This window comes from Ascidia mentula, chromosome 4, assembly GCF_947561715.1.
Source record: "Ascidia mentula chromosome 4, kaAscMent1.1, whole genome shotgun sequence".
In the NCBI taxonomy this organism is placed as follows: domain Eukaryota; kingdom Metazoa; phylum Chordata; class Ascidiacea; order Phlebobranchia; family Ascidiidae; genus Ascidia; species Ascidia mentula.
This window is the reverse complement of record NC_138569.1, coordinates 4507111-4526958: the sequence shown is the minus strand read 5'-3', so window position 1 is coordinate 4526958 and position 19848 is coordinate 4507111. Positions and strand designations below refer to the sequence as shown.

The 19848-nt window shown below is 37.2% G+C and overlaps 4 protein-coding genes across 5 annotated transcripts; all 4 read right to left on the bottom strand.

Moving 5' to 3' along the window:
• Window positions 1–6424: 6424 nt before the first annotated feature.
• LOC145899876 (aryl hydrocarbon receptor nuclear translocator 2-like) lies at window positions 6425–12448 on the bottom strand. 2 transcript variants are annotated; one of them, XM_082988807.1, is made up of 15 exons: window positions 12366–12448; window positions 11511–11657; window positions 11309–11423; window positions 11045–11155; window positions 10556–10658; window positions 10324–10480; window positions 9895–10078; window positions 9052–9186; window positions 8696–8791; window positions 8355–8485; window positions 7885–8021; window positions 7518–7564; window positions 7335–7443; window positions 7010–7131; window positions 6425–6732 (listed from the first exon to the last, which is right to left on the bottom strand). In XM_082988807.1, the coding sequence occupies exons 1-15, from the start codon at window positions 12374–12376 to the stop codon at window positions 6637–6639; spliced, it is 1701 nt and encodes a 566-aa protein (XP_082844933.1). In that variant the 5' UTR covers window positions 12377–12448; the 3' UTR covers window positions 6425–6636. The 2 variants fall into 2 exon arrangements, with proteins under 2 accessions (XP_082844933.1, XP_082844934.1); XM_082988808.1 differs by having other exon boundaries at window positions 7010–7128.
• A 1207-nt stretch (window positions 12449–13655) lies between these two features.
• On the bottom strand, window positions 13656–14863 carry LOC145898684 (uncharacterized). The gene is made up of 6 exons (XM_082987234.1): window positions 14665–14863; window positions 14497–14599; window positions 14338–14412; window positions 14202–14254; window positions 13879–13963; window positions 13656–13806 (listed from the first exon to the last, which is right to left on the bottom strand). Exons 1-6 carry the CDS (start codon window positions 14760–14762, stop codon window positions 13774–13776), a joined length of 447 nt encoding a protein of 148 aa, XP_082843360.1. The 5' UTR covers window positions 14763–14863; the 3' UTR covers window positions 13656–13773.
• Window positions 14777–15857, bottom strand: LOC145898683 (uncharacterized). Its single transcript, XM_082987233.1, has one exon. The coding sequence runs from the start codon at window positions 15829–15831 to the stop codon at window positions 14914–14916; it is 918 nt and encodes a 305-aa protein (XP_082843359.1). The 5' UTR covers window positions 15832–15857; the 3' UTR covers window positions 14777–14913.
• Window positions 15858–16520: 663 nt separating this feature from the next.
• Window positions 16521–19452, bottom strand: LOC145897390 (stomatin-like protein stl-1). The gene is made up of 9 exons (XM_082985658.1): window positions 18873–19452; window positions 18649–18748; window positions 18421–18552; window positions 18234–18364; window positions 18046–18127; window positions 17878–17976; window positions 17719–17798; window positions 17346–17474; window positions 16521–16857 (listed from the first exon to the last, which is right to left on the bottom strand). The coding sequence occupies exons 1-9, from the start codon at window positions 19137–19139 to the stop codon at window positions 16675–16677; spliced, it is 1203 nt and encodes a 400-aa protein (XP_082841784.1). The 5' UTR covers window positions 19140–19452; the 3' UTR covers window positions 16521–16674.
• Window positions 19453–19848: the final 396 nt, after the last annotated feature.

Genomic DNA, 19848 nt, shown 5'->3' with positions numbered 1-19848 from the left:
ATGCAAGTCGAGGGCAATTATTGTCAACACCTATAGACTTTACACAAGGACAATTGTTTACTGACAACTTAACAGAACAAATACATGATGTAACAAGGGAATCTATTCCTGAAGAAATTACAAGAGAAAAACCTAAACTCCTAAAGCGCACAAGTATTTTGCAAAAATCAGGGCCAGAAGTTAAATTATCAGTGGATGAAATTTCCTTCATGGAAGAATCTTTTGTGGATGAAGAATTATCTGAAAGTTGTCCAAAAACTCCACGATATATTACCCAAAGCTCAGAGGAAATCGGTAAGATTTAAATATCAATAATGTTTAATTTTATTCATGAAAATTCTCATGAGGTTAATCATATTTATTTTTTAGATTCAGTTGACAGAAGTAAACTGTCTGTTTCTTTCCTTTCTGAACAATCTGATAATTTTGAAGAAGTTGTACAGGAGAAAGAACTCTCAACAGCATCAAAAGAATATTTTACTGAAAACTTGTCAACAAGTAGTGATGCATTTATTCATGATAAAATGCCAGTCAAACTTTCACACATACCTTCGGATTCAGTCACCATACACACAGGTAAATTCTGGTCATGAAAGAGCCCCTTCTTATAATGTATATGTTAACAAACAACTTAACAGAGCATTTTCAGAAGTTATAAAAATGTTGACTGGAACTTGTGTTTTTAAAGGTGATGTGTTGGCAGGAAGAGATACAGAAACAGATAAATCAACTAAACATGATGTTATCAAAGTTGCATCCAAGCCCAAACATATCGCTGATGATGTTATTCAACCTCCAAGAAAATCTGTTGCAGAAGACATTGTAAAGGAAAAACCGAAGCCAATGAAACGAGCCAGCATTTCAAAATCTGAACGAAAAGATTCATCAACAGTGGAAACCACTTCCTTTGTGGAAGATTCATTTGCAGAAGCAAAGCCAACAGGAAGTGAGGATGGAGAACCACAACTAGTTTCACAAACAGCAGCGCAATATTATCCTGGTTCGTCACAGGACATTGAGAAGGAATTTAGTCAGCATCAGTTGAGAGAGCGGCACCTTGACATTAAGTACCCCTCCTTATCAGAGGACTCAAGCTCAAGGGCTGATTATATTGCTCAGCCTGCAGAGTACTCTGCTGTTTTGTCCACTAGAGTTAAATGCGAGTCCCTTTCCAGGACTGAGTCTTCTCTAATTAGTATAAATGAAGCACCCAGCAAACTTTCATATTATGTTGATGATGGACGTCATGAATTTGGATCTCCCTCTGACATATATTTTGAAAAGGATGCAAGTCAGGAACAACTTAAATCATCAATCCATGATGTTATCAAAGTTGCATCCAAACCCAAACATATCGCTGATGATGTTATTCAACCTCCAAGAAAATCTGTTGCAGAAGACATTGTAAAGGAAAAACCGAAGCCAATGAAACGAGCCAGCATTTCAAAATCTGAACGAAAAGATTCATCAACAGTGGAAACCACTTCCTTTGTGGGAGATTCATTTGCAGAAGAAAAGCCAACACGAAGTGAGGACGGAGAACCACAACTAGTTTCACAAACAACAGCGCAATATTATCCTGGTTCATCACAGGATATTGGGAAGGAATTCAGTCAGCATCAGTTGAGAGAGCGGCACCTTGACATTAAGTACCCCTCCTTATCAGAGGACTCAAGCTCAAGGACTGGTTATATTGCTCAGCCTGCAGAGTACTCTGCTGTTTTGTCCACTAGAGTTAAATGCGAGTCCCTTTCCAGGACTGAGTCTTCTCTAATTAGTATAAATGAAGCATCCAGCAAACTTTCATATTATGTTGATGATGGACGTCATGAATTTGAATCTCCCTCTGACATATATTTTGAAAAGGATGCCAGTCAGGAACAACTTAAATCATCAATCCATGATGTTATCAAAGTTGCATCCAAACCACATATCGCTGATGATGTTATTCGATCTCCAAGAAAATCTGTTGCAGAAGACATTGTGAGGGAGAAACCAAAGCCAACAAAACGAGCCAGCATTTCAAAATCTGACCAAAAAAATTCATCAACAGAGGAAACCACTTCCTTTGTGGGAGATTCTTCTGCAGATGCAAATCTAAAAGGAAATGAGGATGGAGAACCACAACTAGTTTCACAAACATCAGTAGAAGTTGGTGAGTTTTAAATGGCTATTGAGTGTTAGACAAATATTTAAGTGAGTTGAATGGATATTTTCGTGCTTTCGCTTTTAACACAACCATACAGGTTAAAGGTCAATTGAAAAGTTTTGGTTTTTTGTTTATATTTTATATTATATGTTTTAGGTTTCATTGATGCAAGTAAACATGATGACGGGTCAGTTTCTTCTCTTTACCAACAAACTGACAACTTGAAAGAAGTGGCAGAGAGGAGGAAATCATTACAATCATCAAAAGATTATTTCACTGAGCGCTTGTCATCAAGTGATGAAAGTTTTCATGGTGCAGGTTTTGGTGAAGATCAGGAGACAACGTCATATTTTACAGCTTTGCCATCACATACAGGTACATTCTATAGTTTTGTAAAGACAAATTATTTGAGTATGTTAGAATACTATTAAAAAATGCCACTTCCAGCTACTGACATAAAAATAAGATCTTAAAATCTGTTTTTAAGGCATTGCTTTGGGAAGTATAAGCAGTGATACATTTGAGTCAACCGCTCTCGTTGAAGTCCCAACCAAAACTAAACCAATTGTTCGAAAACATTCAGAAGAATCTGTTTCTGGGAAAATTGAAAAGGAAGCACCTAAACCATTAAAAAGAACAAGTATTTCAAAAAAATCTGTGCCAGAAGATACTACATCAGTGGAATTAACTTTCTTTGAAGAAGATGACTTTATTGATGCAGAGTTAAGTGAAATTATACTCGGAACACCAGAGCACAGTACAGCAGTTGGTAAGTTTTGAATTTTAGTTGAATTTCACCTTTGGAGTATTTGTTATTTTAACATTTGGTTCATTTTTATCAGACAAATCAACTGAGGGATCCTTTCTCTCTCTTTCGCGACACACTGAAGTGGCACTGGAGGAAGAAACCTTACAAGCACCTACAGATTATTTCAGTCAGGATTCATCAGCCATTAATGAGACTATTAGCCGCAGTGAAGATTACATCAAGGATTTATATAGACTGACAGATTTTTCACCATCAGCATTAGAAACAAGTTTGTATATTTTGTGTTTTTTATGATAAGTCAAATTTGTTAATGAGTGTTGAACTTTTTACCAAAAACATTTTAGCTGGTAGTTACACAACTTACGATGATGAAGACCTAACAACAAGTACCGAAAACTTTCTGCCAACTGTAACTATCAAGGAGTTAGATTGGACCATAGAAAGGGAAAAACAAGGTGAAAACATTCAAGTGTAAATATTTATACCAAGAATACATGTTGAAAAACATTCAAACTTCCAGACACCCCTGTACCAAGTGAAGTGGACCCAAATACTGACCAATTCTTCACTCAAACATTCTGGAATATAAACAAATTCTCTGATTTGAACGATGATGAAACAGGTTTGTTTTCTCTTTTGTTGAAACTTTTACATTTAGGGTCGGTTAGCTATGGTTTTGTCGGTAATTTTTAACTCTGCTCATTTGTATTTTGTGGAAAACATATTGCTACCAGGCTACTGTCATGGTTATCGAGTCAATTACCCATATGTAAAGTTGGTTGCCTCACCTCAACGGAGAATCACCATCTTTCGTGTGATTGCAGCCAGTCGCATCTGGAGATGATGTGTTGCTACAGGCTGTGTAGAATGTCAGGATTCCGGCTGATTTGGCTAAACCTCTCACCAGTCCAGCTTTGTGTGACTCTTGTAGACGATCTTGCCAGCCAAACGGCAGGGCAAAGTCTTCCATAACGTTTGACATAAAACCGTTATTAAGTGTCTGAAATAGGTTGTTTTTTTATTTGATTGTAATGCCATAAAGTCTGAGCCGCTACCTCTATGGTTAGTATTCAAAATTAGTTGTGATTTCCCGAGTTGTGACTCGTCATCTTTGTAATCGCTGATGAGTTTTGTTCTTATGTTATCAGTTTGCGCGATCAATTATGTTTGTTCTGTGTTTTATACACAGGATTATCACCGCCACGGCGCATATAACTTATCGTACTTCGAGGAACAATTCCAACCATGTTTTTTAGACCAAAGTGTAGCAAGTGAAGCAACATTTGGTGAGGAAATGGTGCTTCCAGTTGAGGCTTACACATTCACTGAAGAACGGCAAGGTAGGTATTTCAACTAAAATCTATGGCGTACAATCATACCTGCATGCCGTACTTTTCTCCCAAACCATTATATTATATTGTGATGCGACAGAAAGCTACTCAACGTCAAGTTACGGCCCATCGCAATCTTCGGGTAACAGACATACATTTCAACCAGCACTTAATGATAGTAATTTACTTTTGATGTTAGTATCCAGCAGCACATTCTCCATCGGCGATTTGCGATCCTTGACAAATATGTTGCGAGAAGTAAGACAAATTCTCACCGGTGAAGAGCCGGAAACACACGCAAAGAAAGTGTTCTCTGAGGAAGTTCTCAGACTGGAGGAGAATGTGGTGATGTCTTGCTTGTCGGAAACACAGCGGTTGTCTGAAACACTTCTCCCTCCTCTTATGAGTACAGGTGCCAATTGTTTGACCTGGTTTCATTAATCTTTACCTGCAAAAAAGGGAACTCATGTTTTTATGTAGGCTATATATTTACTCAACAGATTAATTAGATTGTTCACAGACAGTCGTTCTGTGCCTTTGTCGTTTTTGTTACAAATGCCTTGGCTGCGAAGCCTTTGAACCTTGTTACAATTATGCACGTTGGACTTTTATCACTAAAATTATCAGTAGATTTACAGGCTTCACAGCTTAGCTGGATCAGCCACTTTTTCCCAAAATCAATATCTGAACAATCAGGCTCCCGGTGAGGTTTGAACTCATGACCCGACCCTGGGTTTACCAGGCCCAACGCTTTGCTGAGCTACGGGAACTCAGCACACAACTTCGCTGGCAACATATACGCAGGGATGTCTACCACTATAATCAGACAACGTATAGCAATGTTTCGTGCAATTTGCACGACATATGTACTGGGCATAAAATTTCATTGACTTGATCATTGACGTCGCCACAATTTTAATTTCGTATTTGCAGAATTGGACCAGATGTCACGTCAGGCTCTTAGTGATGTGAGAAGCGAATTGGACGAAGTGCACGCAGTTGCCGCACATACTCTAGGGCTCGAAGCGCCATCCAGCCAATCTATGTCCGGTATTTGTCCTGCATCAAAACGTTGTAGCAATCATTTTTTTTTCGTTTTATTTAGGCAAAAAAAATTAGGCCTACACATGGATCGTTTTGTTTCACAAACTGCTAAAATGGCACGGAAGCTTTTTTAAACTACATTTTCGAAGAATTTTTTTTAAATAAAAAAGCGAACAGTTTAAAACCACAGCCGCGGGTAAAATGAAATGCCGCAGCGGCCCACATTTGGCCCGTGGGCCACGCTTTGGACACCCCTGGCTTAAGCTAACATAAAAGCCCCCCCAAAAAAAACAAGGTAAATTTGACCCAAATCACGGGGGTGCTGCCTAATGGTACCGACGGATCTGTCAAAAAATTGAGAAATACCGAAATCTCATGCAAAAATACTCACAATACATCAATTTAATATTGCCGTAAATTTTCCTAATGCATATGAGTTTATGCCCAGGGGAATGGAGTATATCCGATTTGGGCAATTTGAAAGAGGATTTCAGACGAATCCGCCAACTTGCAGAAACTGTAATGTTACAACGAAAACTCTGTAAGTATAATTTGTTATCTCCCCAAAAAATGTCTTCATCTGTTGCTCGCAAACAGCTACAAGTCAGACGTCTACGTTGGGCAGTCTCGACCGCTTTGATGAACAGTGACACACACATCTTCTTGAAACTTTTTGTACTTTCGTGTTGTGTTCCGTTTACTTTAATACAATTATTACAAGTGCTTCCCGTATTTTATTCACAATAAGAAAATCCAATACTCGAACCCACGACAACTCACAGACGCGGCGAATGTTTACTAACGAGCACAAAAAACACAAAAATCCGTTTGGCAACAAATTATTTTAAAATCGTACTAAAAGCGCAAGAACGAAACCCACGAGGTGGAACTAGCTGGTATACTGTTGGCAACCTCCCACAACAGTATTAAAATCAAGGTAATGAGTGTTTCCAATGAAACGCTTTAAAGAAGCAACAACACGATTTTTCGGCAACACGCCACTGGCGAAAGCAAGCAATTGAAAAAAGCTGTACAGGGATGATGTCTTTGAACAGCGAGATTTGTGCAAGGCATAAATGAAATAGAACAAAAGTGTGAGGGTTAACAAGAATAATAATTACCGATGGACGATGATCCCCTTAAAATGTACTAAAAACTGTATAGTGCAATAAGGCGACCAACTTCCAGAGTGTTCCATTGGAACAAGAAGTTCTGCGATAAATTGTTTAACACAACTATGTGGAGGCTACCCATAGGCAAAAGTTAAAAAGGCACAGACATTACCGGAATGTCAACTGCATATTGAACAAATGAACAGGTAATTGCAGGGGCTCATGGTGAACTCATGATTCTGAGTAGGATGGATACATTCCCAAGTTGTTGTAGCCAGCTTCAGTGTAAGCGACCGTACCTGGTTCTATCATGTTCGCCATCACCTCCTGCCGAACAAAATATTTTTTTGCCTTATTATGTTGATGATATTGGATATTTATTGTAATATTGAGGGTCACTGGTCTCTCTCTTTCTAAAAATTCGCGAAACCTTTTGAAAAAAATGAGAGAGAAACGTTTTGATTTTCGGGAAGGAGGAATTTTGAAGTAAAAAAAAAAATTTTTCTGTGTTGGCTTAAAATTGATGCCTGCACTGGTGAGACCTGCAGCTTACAATATTTTGCAACCTTTAAAATTAAATTTCACTCGAATAGCGTTAGTTTACCTGCTGGTAAGCATCTCTGATTGGGTGATGAGCACCACTGACTGGGTACATTCCCACAGGCGGAGAAGGTTGGTATGATCCAGAGCTATACGGTGCAGATGCTGAATTGTGTTGTGTGGCTGCTGTCAGGAAACAGTTACATACCAGTTAAAGACGGTATTTGGAAAAATGTTTCTTCCATTTGTAGTTAAGCATATACAACCTGGTCTGAGTTGAAAATAGGTGAACAATTGTGATCACTACATATAAAATGTTGAGAAAAGCTTCAATTTGTCCTATTGTAATTGCGAATCATAGTTACGGCAAGTTTGACTCTTAATCATACCCATGTTAGCAGCAAACTGTTCTGATGTTGGTTGTTGGGATTGGTAGGGACTGACATTAGCTTGTACACCAGATGCGTGGTTCCATCCAGCCTGACTTGGAGAATTAAACTATTGGAAAAATACATAGTTATTATCACCAATAAGAAAACAAATGACAAGTGTTTAAATGTATTAGTAGATACCTGTTGTGGGGAGTAGTCCATATCTGTACCTGGGCTTTTTACTCCAACTGCACAAAAATTTTATTCTGTTATAAAATTTTATCAATCAAAAGATCTTTGATCAAATTAACAACCATACAATGCTTAAAACACAAGCAGGCACACAGGAAAGATTCTGTAGAATATTAACAAGACATTACACATTAAGGAAAATTTGTGATACATCAGTCAGTTAGTACACAGGTTTGTTACCAGTGACAAAATATAGTGTTTAAACATGTTTAAAATAACAACGAAAATATGATAGGTTATGACTAAAAAATCATGTTTTTAATTCTGCACATCTTGGAGAAAATCAATACTTTTATTACAAGATGAACACAAGTACCTTGGGTCATGGGATATTGCTGCATAACTTGGGGCGATTGCTCACTTGCAGCATGAGCGTAAGTTGGCATTGACTTTATTTCTGCTGGAACCGCTGCGTTGGGAACCTCCACTGGGTGTTGATCAGTTCCAGGTTGCCTAAAAACATAAGGGTGGTTAGAAAGAAGGCCTTCCTAGGTTTGCCTTTATTTTTGTCAGCTTGTGAATATACCATGAAGTGGTAACCATGTATAACATTGACCATTGAATACAAGATGTAAATAATGCTGTTTATAGTATGTTGACTGGGCATATATCCACCATACACAATAGGTGAAGTGAAAGAAATTCTCTCACTGAGCAATGAACTGCTTCAGATATCATGTGCAGACTAATAGGCAAAAGAATTAAACGTTGCTGTTTTTGACAGTTACATGGTTCATTATTATGTAAATACACACCACATGTCAAGCAGCAATTCTGCACACTTACTTGACGAGGGTGTTTGTGCACACCACATATTCCACTTCATTGTTGTATGGATTCTGGAATGAGAAAGAGCTTGTCCGAAGCCAAACGTATTCTCCAGACTGGGCTCTGAATCTATACGACATAGTGAGCACCTGAAAACAAAATGTTAGATTGTTGAGCATTTAACAACGTTTCAGGTTAAAATCTTAACCTAAAACGAAAGTTTCTTGGACAGTTGTTATGTATATAATAAGGTGGAAATCTTCAGGGCCAAATTGCAACAGAATGGGAAATGATTCCCAGAATCAATTCTCAAGCATTGTTGAGCATTTGTTGACGTAAATACAACAACTGTGTATTACCTGTCCTTTAAGAAGCAAAACTTGCTTGAAGCTCTCTTTCATGTGCTCTATGTCCTCTGGGTGGTAAAAATCAGAAGGCATCTTGGTTAAGAGATCCTAGGCATAAATCAACATGGACAATCAACACAATGGATATATTGAGGTTGTTAAAAATTGATTGTTTTTCAATGAACTAACAATAGCAAAAATCCCATTATTTAACCTAAATTTTCCAAATCTTTCACACATATTTAGACATTTACTCTTACTGTGAATTGCTTAACTTTGTCCAATGTAGAAACAAGTTTTCCAATTGAAATTTTTAGGAACCACCTTTTTGAAATCACCAATCCAATCAATATTAACATGAGTCTTACCTGGGGTTGATAGCCAAGAACACCAGTTACGCGCAGGTCAACAAATGTAAAAGTTCCATCCTTGCCATGTCTTGAAACAAACTCAGTAACATCCTGGGAGGAACTGATCTCACCAGCACTTGGATGACTTGTTATCTGTTTATAAACAACCAATAAAGGATACATAATTAGACACTTGCACATATAAGCTGTCTCAGTTACATTGTCAAACCCTGGAATGTTTTAAATGCATTTGTAAATATTGTGAACATCCATGTGCTAACTTTCATTCCATACCAACGTAACTGTAAATTTGTAAAAGGTGAAATATCATATGACATGTAACAACACACTAATGACAAGTTATTGGAGGGACTTAATGCATTGGTACGCATATGTACAATATTTATATAATGCACAACAAAATAATAGCAAATACTGAAAAAATCTACTTGAGTCTGCCATCATCAGTTTCTCATTCAAATAGATAAAGTGTTATATTTACTATAATAGAAAATATTGGAGGTAAAAGTTTGCCAACCAACACATAATCAATACTTTCTGTGGCCTTCTGGCAAAGCTGTCCTGCACAATTCTTTGAACTGATCGAAATACCCTACATTGGCTCTAGTATGCAAATTACCTCAAATTAAGCAGTTTTTCTGAGTAAAAGAAGTGTCAGCAAATGAACATTACTTTAAATCTTAAAATTACCAAGAAGTTAGGGTAAAACATTTATGTTACCCACCAATTCACAACTTAACTATGAAAGCAAAATATACATGTAGTTTTGCCAGACCCTGGCCCATTACCAACATAAAATGTTTATGTTTGGTTGAGAAACAAATAAACACATTTTTTTACCTGCAATCTCGCAACAGCAACAAGACAGTAGTTTCCAGAATTGTTGGCACCAGCACTTAGTGAAACATCCTCCATGTCATCTGCCTCAGAGCCATAACCAGCTGGTGGCCATGCCCGGATGAACCCAGTTACATGCATCACCGCATACAAGTCTTTTCCATCTTCAGGTTGTCCAAGCGTATTTCTAGAATGCATAAATGCTTTGTATAATGCAAAATTGACTTTCTTTACACAACATTAACACTGTTTCATTTGTAATTAGTTAATAATACATGCAACTATTACATGTCACATGATTTACATCTATCCCAACTATTTTTACATTTAATCGGTCAAAAGCATTAGCAAATCAGGAATATATAACTTTTGCACATAGAAAATTGTAAAAGAAAATAAAACCATTAATACACTATTTACAATAGGACCTACTGAGCTCTCATATATCTCGGACGAGCCATGTTGGTCATCTGATGCTTTCCACATCTCATTCTACAAATGAATGCCCGTCTGGAACCCATGCACATCCTCACCGAGCTTTGCTGGCCCTCTTTTTTGACTGTGCCCGTCTTTAAGTCCAACACTCGCCCTGAACAAAACATAAAAATGAAGCCTAGTTAGCATGAAGAATAAGGAAATATTAAGAATTATGGTGACATCTTACCAGTGTTTGGTGAATCCGATATACAAAGTTGTTCTCTTACTTTTCCAACATCGTCAGGATGAATAAGATCGTACAGAAGGTGGCCGTTCCAATCAGAATGCGCCTGTTACAAAAACAGATAATCATATCTGTTGGAATGAAAATATCCCGGACTGATTTGTATTATGATAAGCAAAGTGGAGACACACCAGCTGCACTGATAAGACCTTTCAGGCCAAAACAGTGGCCATCTGTCTGCAGCTTACACAATGATTTTTATTAGTTTCTTGCCAAATGTTTTTTTATTGTTACTACTTTTACAAACTTACGCAACAAATGTTATAAAAAAAGACAAAGCTAACTAATTGTGTTGGCATCACAACAACACTGGAGTTTAACATTAGTGGAAAAGCTTACTGAGAAATGCACCATTTAACAGCATTACAGACGCCTTAAAAATAACACAAGCAATGTTACACAAAAAAGTCACTGATTTGTGGTGTTCAGTACCTGGTTTAGGACGGCAGTCACAGTGTCTGAGACATACACAACTTGACTGGAATCGCATGCAGTGACAAAGAGAAAGCCATCGGCAGCTTCAAGAACAAGGTGCTTGAGCTCCTATCAAAATAAACATTGTCTTTAAAGTACGATGTTAGGTGTAAGTTGTTTTAACTTTGTGTGTTTGTCAACATACAGTGCTACATGCTATAGTCAGAAATAGATTTTAAATATTTTGTTGTTAAAAAACAGGCACATAAGCAATCTACCCACTTGATCTGTAAGAAAAGAAGGTTTATAATTGTTTTCCATTCCACCAGCCATTGCTCCTCGGAGGTTCTTCATGTGCGAGACAGCCATCCGCAAAATTGTTAGTTTGTCTGGTTTTCTAAGTGCAGCAACAAATTTTTTTGCAACAATTCAGCAATTTTTGTAAAACTGTAAGTTATGTTTTTAAATTTTTAAGGGATTGTACCTTGCAAGAGCACTGCATGTTGGCACCATGTCAGAAAGTTCAGTGATGTATGCGGTCATTTTGTTTCTTCGTCTGCGTTCAATTTCAGAATGATTTTCCCTTGCGAACTTTTCCTTTTCTTTCTGGGACATATCCTCGATGCTCTTTCTGAAAATGATAGAAATGTTTGAGGTTAATATACATGCCGGAGCTACTCTACAGATATGGCAAGTAGGTATTGACCTTCTTGAACTATTGCCACTGATTTGCAAAACACGCTTTAGTTGGCATTTGTGATTAAAATTTTTAAAAATTTGTATCTAAAAACTACCAACCAGTTAATTTTTATGCAACTTACACCAGAGCCTACCTCAAAGACATCATTATTAACCTGGTTTAATAAAAAAAATACTAAACACTTGGCATAAACCAGCTTAATCTCAGTCTGAGTGAAATGAAATGTGATCTGAACAAAACAGACACGACACATTGACAAACGACAATCATCAATCACATGTGTGTGTGTGTAAGTATACATTTGAAATGCCACGCTCGTGACATATCCTGTCTGCCTGTCACATTCTTTCTCTAGCTGCTGTGTCCGTGCATATCCACTCTCTATTTTCTTACTTTCTTGCCTTGGCACTCTTTTGCATGCAAATACACTGTCTCAAAAGGTTTTTATTCTCTCATTGAAAACAAGGACTGCATGCCAACAGGTTTACTTTGAGGATATGTCCAGGAAAGAAACTGTGAGTCTGTGCAATTAACACGTTTGAACTGCATAAAGATGTACATTTCTGACAGAGTCAAATCTCCTTGATGATTTACAGTCATTGTAGCAGATGGTATTAATTTTTAAGAAAGTCTACTTACTCGGAATCCATTGTGTCGTTGTTAATTCAAAGATAAAACAATTTTAATTATAGCAGGTTCAAATTTGAGCCACACATAAACCTGAAAAACAAAATACTTTATCAGATAAAACTTTTATTTCACTTTTACAAAGTATGCTAATGCTTCAGGGAAAGTCATGTAAGTGAAGTTTTGGGATTTCAATAAACAGATCTCGGATCAAACTATAAAGTAGCATGCAAAAACAGCCAAAACAAACTACGTTGTAACTAATTTTATTGTAACAACCAATGCGGACTCTGTTTGCGGAGAACCACCATTGAGAAACCCTGGACTAGTGTCAAAATAAGTGCACAAAATTTACCATTTTTGTAATTCTGTGTGAACTTTTTGCAAGAATACCACAGTCCAGACGTTTAGAGACAGGATTGGGTGAAAACTATTTCTAGGCCTACGACATGGCATGGCCACTGACAAAACATTCAAGGTTTATCAAGATAGGCACTATAGGCTAGTTGTTTGAATATTGAATTGTAATAAGAACCCATAGACGTCTTCAGTACTAATACTTTTGTTACAAATATAATTATAAATTCCTTCAATGTTAGGCTTGGCATGTTTTATTATTGTAGATTGACAAGAATCGTCCATCAATACCACACAAGCGGAGACAACTATAGTTTACAAATCGTGTAACTTAAACATCCGCTTAACATATTCATACATGCTTATGAACTGCCCCGCAGCCCAGGCTAATTAATCAAACAAATGCTTGGCCTTGCTTTGAGTAAATAACACAGAGGGTTCAAATTAACAAAAACGAAAAATTCTCATAAAACAGGAACAGCCCACCCCACAAAAACCAACAAACCCCTAAAACTTTTCGCGTAAACAAGTTTTTGACATCATAATTGATGGTCTCCACATCCGAGGAGCGCGGCGTCTGTTCCTTTCTTAAAATAATTTCCTGTACTTTAAGCTGCGCTGCCTTTTCACTGTTGTGGCGATTAAATGAGTGTTTTCCGGCAACGGGAAGTGGTATGTTATAATCTCTGTATGGAATTCCAAACTTTTATAATTTGTCGTTTCTGGCAAGGAAGAATAATACCGAAAGGCACGATTTCTGAGCTGCTGGTATATTTTCGCCTCGGCATCCCCGGACAAAATTAACCGGAAAAACTTCCTGAAATTCACACTACCACAGTGTTTTCTTACTCTTTTGTAGTTCTGTTTATTAAAACGCCACTCCACCGAGTGAATACAAACAAGGGAGAATTATTCGGATTTCTAAAACACCATGATTTTCCCCACACTTCCTTAGCCCCATTATACGCCGCCGTTCATCGACCAATTTCAATAGTTACACGAACTGATGTAGCTTTTAGAACAGGTTGTCATCGGGATCCTTACTTTGGAATGCAGCGGAGCATCAAACAAGAAGATTTAATAGGTCAAGATGAGACTGCAAAAGCACAACACCAAATAACAAATCAACATATTTTTGCTCAAAGAAACTTGATCTTTGTAAAAATACCCTTTTGTCAAAGTCATGATATTCTGTTTCCTCCTGACACTGCATTTCTAATTCATCAGCTTGCATTTCCAGATAGTTTACATACCTGTAGATAGAAATACTGAAATGATAATGCAATTTTTGACATTCTTTCCACAGATATGCTGTTTGTTTACATTCATACAGTGTCTCAAATACCACTAAAAATAGCTTTAAAACGATTAAGAAAACGTCTCAGCTTTTATTGGTTTGTTGGATTTTTCAAACTGTAACTTTTGATAACACATGAAACAGGCAGTAGCATGAGCATACAATGATTGTAACACGACATAACAACAACTCACGACTCAACAGTATTCTCCAAGTTTTGCTCATTTTCTGACAACACCTCCAAGTCCTAAAAACCAAGCTTTTTTAATTGGCTGCCAGTTTATTTACAAAATTATTCTAATATACAGATAAAGTAAAAAAAAAATTAACCTTTTTCAAATTATGTTCCAGTGATTCCAACATGTCCAGAACGTATTCAGCCTTTGAAGCATTAGAGTTTTCTTTCTGTTCAATGCACAAATAAATGTATACTAAGTAAGGTTTATATCATTGTAACTTCCAATATCTGTTGGAATTTTAACAAAGTACTTCTTTGTGTAGATATTCTTTGATGTTTCTTTTAACTGTTTTTAAATTTGCCAGATTTCTCTCTTTGATGGCATTGTAGAGGCATTCAACTTCTTCCGCAGATCTATCAACAAAAAAAATCACAAAACAATTACAAAAAGTAACAATAAAACATATTGCATAACTCACCTCAGTTTTTGTGGAAAAAGGTTACAGAATTCCTCAAATGGCATCTGAAATACAGTATCTTCGTTGCATATCAACTTAAACAAAGACTTTTCTGTCATTGCAATTCGCTATGTTCTGCCAAAAAACAGACGTTCAAACACCATTTGCCACAATTAAATGATTTGCGTTACAAAATGAACTCATGAGCACAACATACTGTGGCTACATAAAAAGGCAATTTGTTCAAAACAGTTTGCTACCCAAACCAATTTATATTGGACAATCATAAATATGAACAGCTTTATCATCTGACACTGACACAATTTTAGAGCCATTGCTGTTATAACAGCAAGACCACACTTGGTCTTTATGTTCATAAAAAGTGTTGATGCATTGTCTAGTGCTACTGTCCCATATTTTGACACTCTTGTCAGAAGAGCATGATGCAAAATGGTTATTATCAGGGCAGAATGCAACATCAAGAACCCACGATGCATGTCCACTAAGCGTGTGTATGAAAGTTGCATTCTTGACATCATAAACTTTTATCTGTCCATCATCAGATGCAGTTGCCAGCCTGTGTGAATCCGGTGAAAAGGCAAGGGATCGGATGGGCATCGCATGACCCTCCAAAGTATGAAGCAAGCGTTGACTCTCCACATCAAACACTTTAATAATACCATCCATTGCACCACATGCAACATACTTTCCATCAGGACTGTATGCGATGCTTAATGTGAACTTTCCCCTAGTATCCAACTCAACTTCGTTTTTACCATCATCAACATTGATAATGACTATTTTGCCACTCTGCCCTCCAGTAGCAATGTGGCTTCCACTTGGAGAAAATGCTACAGTCCATGTTTCCACTGTGCCACCATCTATAGCTCTTAGTTGTTTGCCTGACTCCAGGTCCCAGAGCCTAATATGAGCATCAAGGGAACTGGATGCTGCAATAGTGCCAGTGGGGTTTATTGCTACAGACACTATTCCAAGTCTATGGCCTTCCAACACCCATTTCAATTCAAGTTGTTCATCGACCCATTTCCAGCATTTGACTTTGTCGTCAAGGGCACCAGTTACTATGTGTTCAGTTCCATCTTTCTCGCTTTTTCCCCAAGCACATGCCCAAATATCATCCTCGTGCGCTTGCTCCTGTTTGAAAAGGATACTGTACTGGGTACTCATCTTGGTACAGGCACCACATACAATTAAAGACCTGCAAGTAGAAATTAGGACTTAATTGAAAATAACAGCTTAATGTATGATGAATAGTTTGCCGTTATTATGCCAAATGTTATTTTAACTTCTGTGCCACAAAGACTTTGAACAAATAGTTCGTTTGATCGTATGGCAATAATGGCATCAGTCATCATCATAGAACTAAACGCATGGCCTTCCACAGGCAAAATTTATTGTAATACTTTTGTAATCACTAAAAACTTCTTGACTGTGTCTCTAACACCAACACTTTCTGTGAACATCGTGCTTAACCTTTGTGCACATGAAGCACATGAAGCACATGAAGCACATCAAGAGAAATTCCACAACGCGGATAAATGTAAACGCGTCCTATTTTTTGTTTTAAGCGGTTGGTAGGATATTTAAAACTCAGTCAAGCGAAGAAACGCGCGGTAAAATACCGGGTACGAAGGAGATAGTTGAGTCTTGTAAAGTAAAAAAAAACTGTTACGTCAGTAGGATTAATTATCTTACAGAGAACCACAACTAATAGTTTTCCAAAATAAAAATTCTCTATAGGCAACTTTCAATTTACCTCAGTCTTGACAGAAAAGTGTAATATGTAAGATCAAATTGAGCACACCCCACGTTCAGTAGCCAAACAAACAGGCTGCAATACATCGTTTATTGCAAAAAACAACCTTTTCACATATTTAAAAAAACAGGTGAATTCATGCTGCAGTGACCGATATCACATTTAACCACACGAGCTGGAATATCAACATCATAGAATCTTCTGATTTTTGACGGTTTGTCCTTCTAGTCCATGCCAACAAGTCATCTAAGGAATTACGCTCCTTTTTCAGGCTGTTGCGGATCAAAATAACCTTCCTCATTAATATCAGATTCATCGTCGTCGACCTCTTCGATTTGAACGCTTTCAACATTTCTCTGCGTTATTTCTGCAACTGGATTGTCCTGCCCGACCGGGGATTGGTTTTTGTTATGGAGGTTGTTGTAAATGCTCATCGCCTACAAAGTGCAGGTATAGCAAAATGAACGAAACACAGGCTTTTGTATATGGACCTATATTGGTAAATTGTTCGTTTTTGCACTTATAATTCTACACGTTGTAAACCACCGACTAAAAATATGAAACCGGTATTACGAGCATATTTCGAAAAAAAGCAACATTGGGTTACCAGGCCAACGACGCAAAAAATATCCTCTGCGTTACTACTATGATCTTGATGCACGAATTGTACAGCTTAAGAGTTAAACAGTAAATACACGACTACAAACTGGCGAGGTCAACTGCACACCACTCCACTGGCCTGAAAACCGTTGTTTAAACCGCTATTAAATTTATGCCACTGCCCCATGCTGCTAATAGCGGCGACCAAGTAATTAAAAAGCGACACTCTCAAATCAAAGTTCAGCCCGTTACTAGAATGGCATTTGTGTTTATTATTTTTAAACTTGCCCAAGTCACAATAATTTAAATCACGTGACATTCTTACCTGCGCAACCATGTTAGAAACTTCGCCAGTGTTGGTTGGAAGTAAAATTGTGTTTCCTTCTTTGGCTAAGTTGCCAAATGCATTCACGTATTGTTCGGCAACTGTGAGACTCGCAGCATTCGTACCGTACTGTGGAAATGTCATGGCATGTTTCTTAATAATTTTACTGCACAGTTCGTTACACAATACACTGTATTTATACGAATTGCAAGGTTTCTGCATCTGTGTTTTGTTTAGCATTACAAAATGTAAAGTGACCTCTAACTTCTATTAAAAACATCAACGTTCATACAAAAATGGTTTAAAGAGACGTTAGTTTAACTTTAGGTGATTGCCACCTATATAATTGATGTAGGTAGATAGAGTAAGGCACCTGTTTTGCAAGAGCTTTTGCTACAACTTCAATGGCATCTGCTTTTGCTTGGGCCGTTGCAAGAATAGCTTTTGCTTCACCTACACAAATAGTTGCGTTGCCATATTTTAAAGAAACAGGCTAGAACATAACCAGAAACTAAGATAAATTTTAACAAACCCTCAGCTTTGTTTATTTTTTCAATCTTTTCAGACTCTGAGGCTAGAATCTGTGATTGTCTCTTTCCAACAGCTACGTTGATGGCAGACTCCTTGCTACCTGATAGGACCACAAGAGTGAAAATATACAAGTTTTCATTAACCTGTGAAACTTTTGAGTGAAACTAACCTTCGCTCTCTAATATGGAGGCCCTTTTTCTGCGTTCAGCTTCAACTTGCATTTGCATAGCTTCTTGTACACGTTTGGGGACCTAGTAATTATTTGAGAAAAAAATTTTGCACAATATGTTTGGTATAGTTTTTTACTTGCCCAATTTCAATTTCTCATAGCTTATTATTAACTTGGTTACTAAAAACCTGAATGTCTCTGATTTCATAACGTAGGCAATGGATACCCCATGGTTCTTCAGATGCGGCATTGATCGCTCTTACAATGCTGATATTCAAAATTTCTCGTTCATGGAAAATGCTGTCCAAGGACAATTTTCCTGCAAAAACAGAAACCAGTTTGCATCGCAATGGTGCAAAAAATGCAGACACCAACCAATTTCTGATCTCATTGTGGTTTGAGCAAGTTGTGTTACAGCGTATTCAGGGTCTTCAACACCATAACTAGCTTTGTAGGGATCATCAACACGCACATACAAAACACCATCAATGTGCAGTCCAACATTATCTAAAAATAAATGATTTGCAAACAAAAAAATTAATGGAGGAAAAAACTGAACAACAAAAACAACAACAATACAAAAAAGTGACTGGTTGGGTTTACCCTTTGTTACAGCACTTTGCTCTGGTATTTTTATTGCCTGTTCCTTCAAAACTTGAACATATTTGATTTTGTCCAGGTATGGAATTTGAATGTTGAGCCCCTATAAAAATATTTATCGTAATATTTTTATGTTCTATTTCAAATTTTCAATGTAGTATAGTCAATTATATAATTAATTAAGAAAAAGATTAAGAACCATATATATACATACATCTCCCACTTACTGGGCTAAGGGTTTTATGAAATTTCCCCATTCGCTCTACAATCCATGCTTCTTGCTGTGGCACAAACAAAATTATCGTGTTTCTGGGAAGCTTGTAACCTGAATACAATCGACACTGCCCACATTGAAAGCTTCGCCTTGGGTTTGATAAAACGTTTGTCTGCTTGCTCAGCAGAGGAGAAAAATTGTTAACTCGTTTTTTGATGATTTCTTTGGAAAGAGTTGAGACCAATCTTTGAGATCGCTGCCATGACTGTAGGGCAGCCATCAATAGCTATTTCCTATAAGTTCACTGCTTGCAAGCTAAATTATCTACAGTGACTGTATAAAGATGACAGACTAAAAACATCATATAACTTACAACACAAAAGAAGTTAATTGAAACCATCAATTATCAACGCACAAACATTGTTACATTAACAAACATAGACCCCATTTTCAGAAATTATAAAAAGTTCGAATATTGCATGGATGAATTTTTGTTAATTGTACATTTACGGTATTGAAGCATATTTCATAAACGCAAAGTATTATATTCACATTATACCTTCATACCTACCCATGTAAGATATAACTATGATGAAAGTGAAAGCAACAACCGAACCAAGAGCCGCGAACAAGAAGAAGAACGCACAAGTTAAAGTCACATAATCCCCTAAAACACTACTTCGACTTTAAAAATCACGCAAGTGAATCCAGAATGGGGGACTAGATCCTGCTGTGTACAAGAAAGTATCATCGCTGATGCACTTATAATGACAGATTTGAAACAGAGAAACATAACACACCATTTAAGAAAATTTTGTGTTGTACAATTAAACTTTTGTATACTGTGATTTAACATCATCACGACGCTACAGTGTAAAACAGGTTTACAATTGTTGTCCCTGCATTTGTTTCAGTGATATGTTATTGTAACAATGTGTACACATAATCCTGTAACTGCATGTAAGCATATATAGTTCGCCACCCACACC

What these genes read in the sequence shown, in the direction of transcription:
- LOC145898684 (XM_082987234.1), bottom strand. Translation starts at nt 14,762, where the DNA reads ATGACAGAAAAGTCTTTGTTTAAGTTGATATGCAACGAAGATACTGTA. An exon ending in CTTTTTCCACAAAAACTGAG is followed by an intron (nt 14,600 to 14,664) that starts GTGAGTTATGCA and finishes TTTTGTTGATAG; the next exon opens with ATCTGCGGAAGAAGTTGAAT. An exon ending in TTGGAGAATACTGTTGAGTC is followed by an intron (nt 13,964 to 14,201) that starts GTGAGTTGTTGT and finishes TTCTATCTACAG; the next exon opens with GTATGTAAACTATCTGGAAA.
- LOC145898683 (XM_082987233.1), bottom strand. Translation starts at nt 15,831, where the DNA reads ATGAGTACCCAGTACAGTATCCTTTTCAAACAGGAGCAAGCGCACGAG.
- LOC145899876 (XM_082988807.1), bottom strand. An exon ending in TGCACAAACACCCTCGTCAA is followed by an intron (nt 8,022 to 8,354) that starts GTAAGTGTGCAG and finishes TTATGTTTTTAG; the next exon opens with GCAACCTGGAACTGATCAAC. An exon ending in TCAGAGATGCTTACCAGCAG is followed by an intron (nt 6,733 to 7,009) that starts GTAAACTAACGC and finishes TTTGTTCGGCAG; the next exon opens with GAGGTGATGGCGAACATGAT.
- LOC145897390 (XM_082985658.1), bottom strand. Translation starts at nt 19,139, where the DNA reads ATGGCTGCCCTACAGTCATGGCAGCGATCTCAAAGATTGGTCTCAACT. An exon ending in TTCATAAAACCCTTAGCCCA is followed by an intron (nt 18,749 to 18,872) that starts GTAAGTGGGAGA and finishes ATATTTTTATAG; the next exon opens with GGGCTCAACATTCAAATTCC. An exon ending in GCAAAGTGCTGTAACAAAGG is followed by an intron (nt 18,553 to 18,648) that starts GTAAACCCAACC and finishes ATTTATTTTTAG; the next exon opens with ATAATGTTGGACTGCACATT.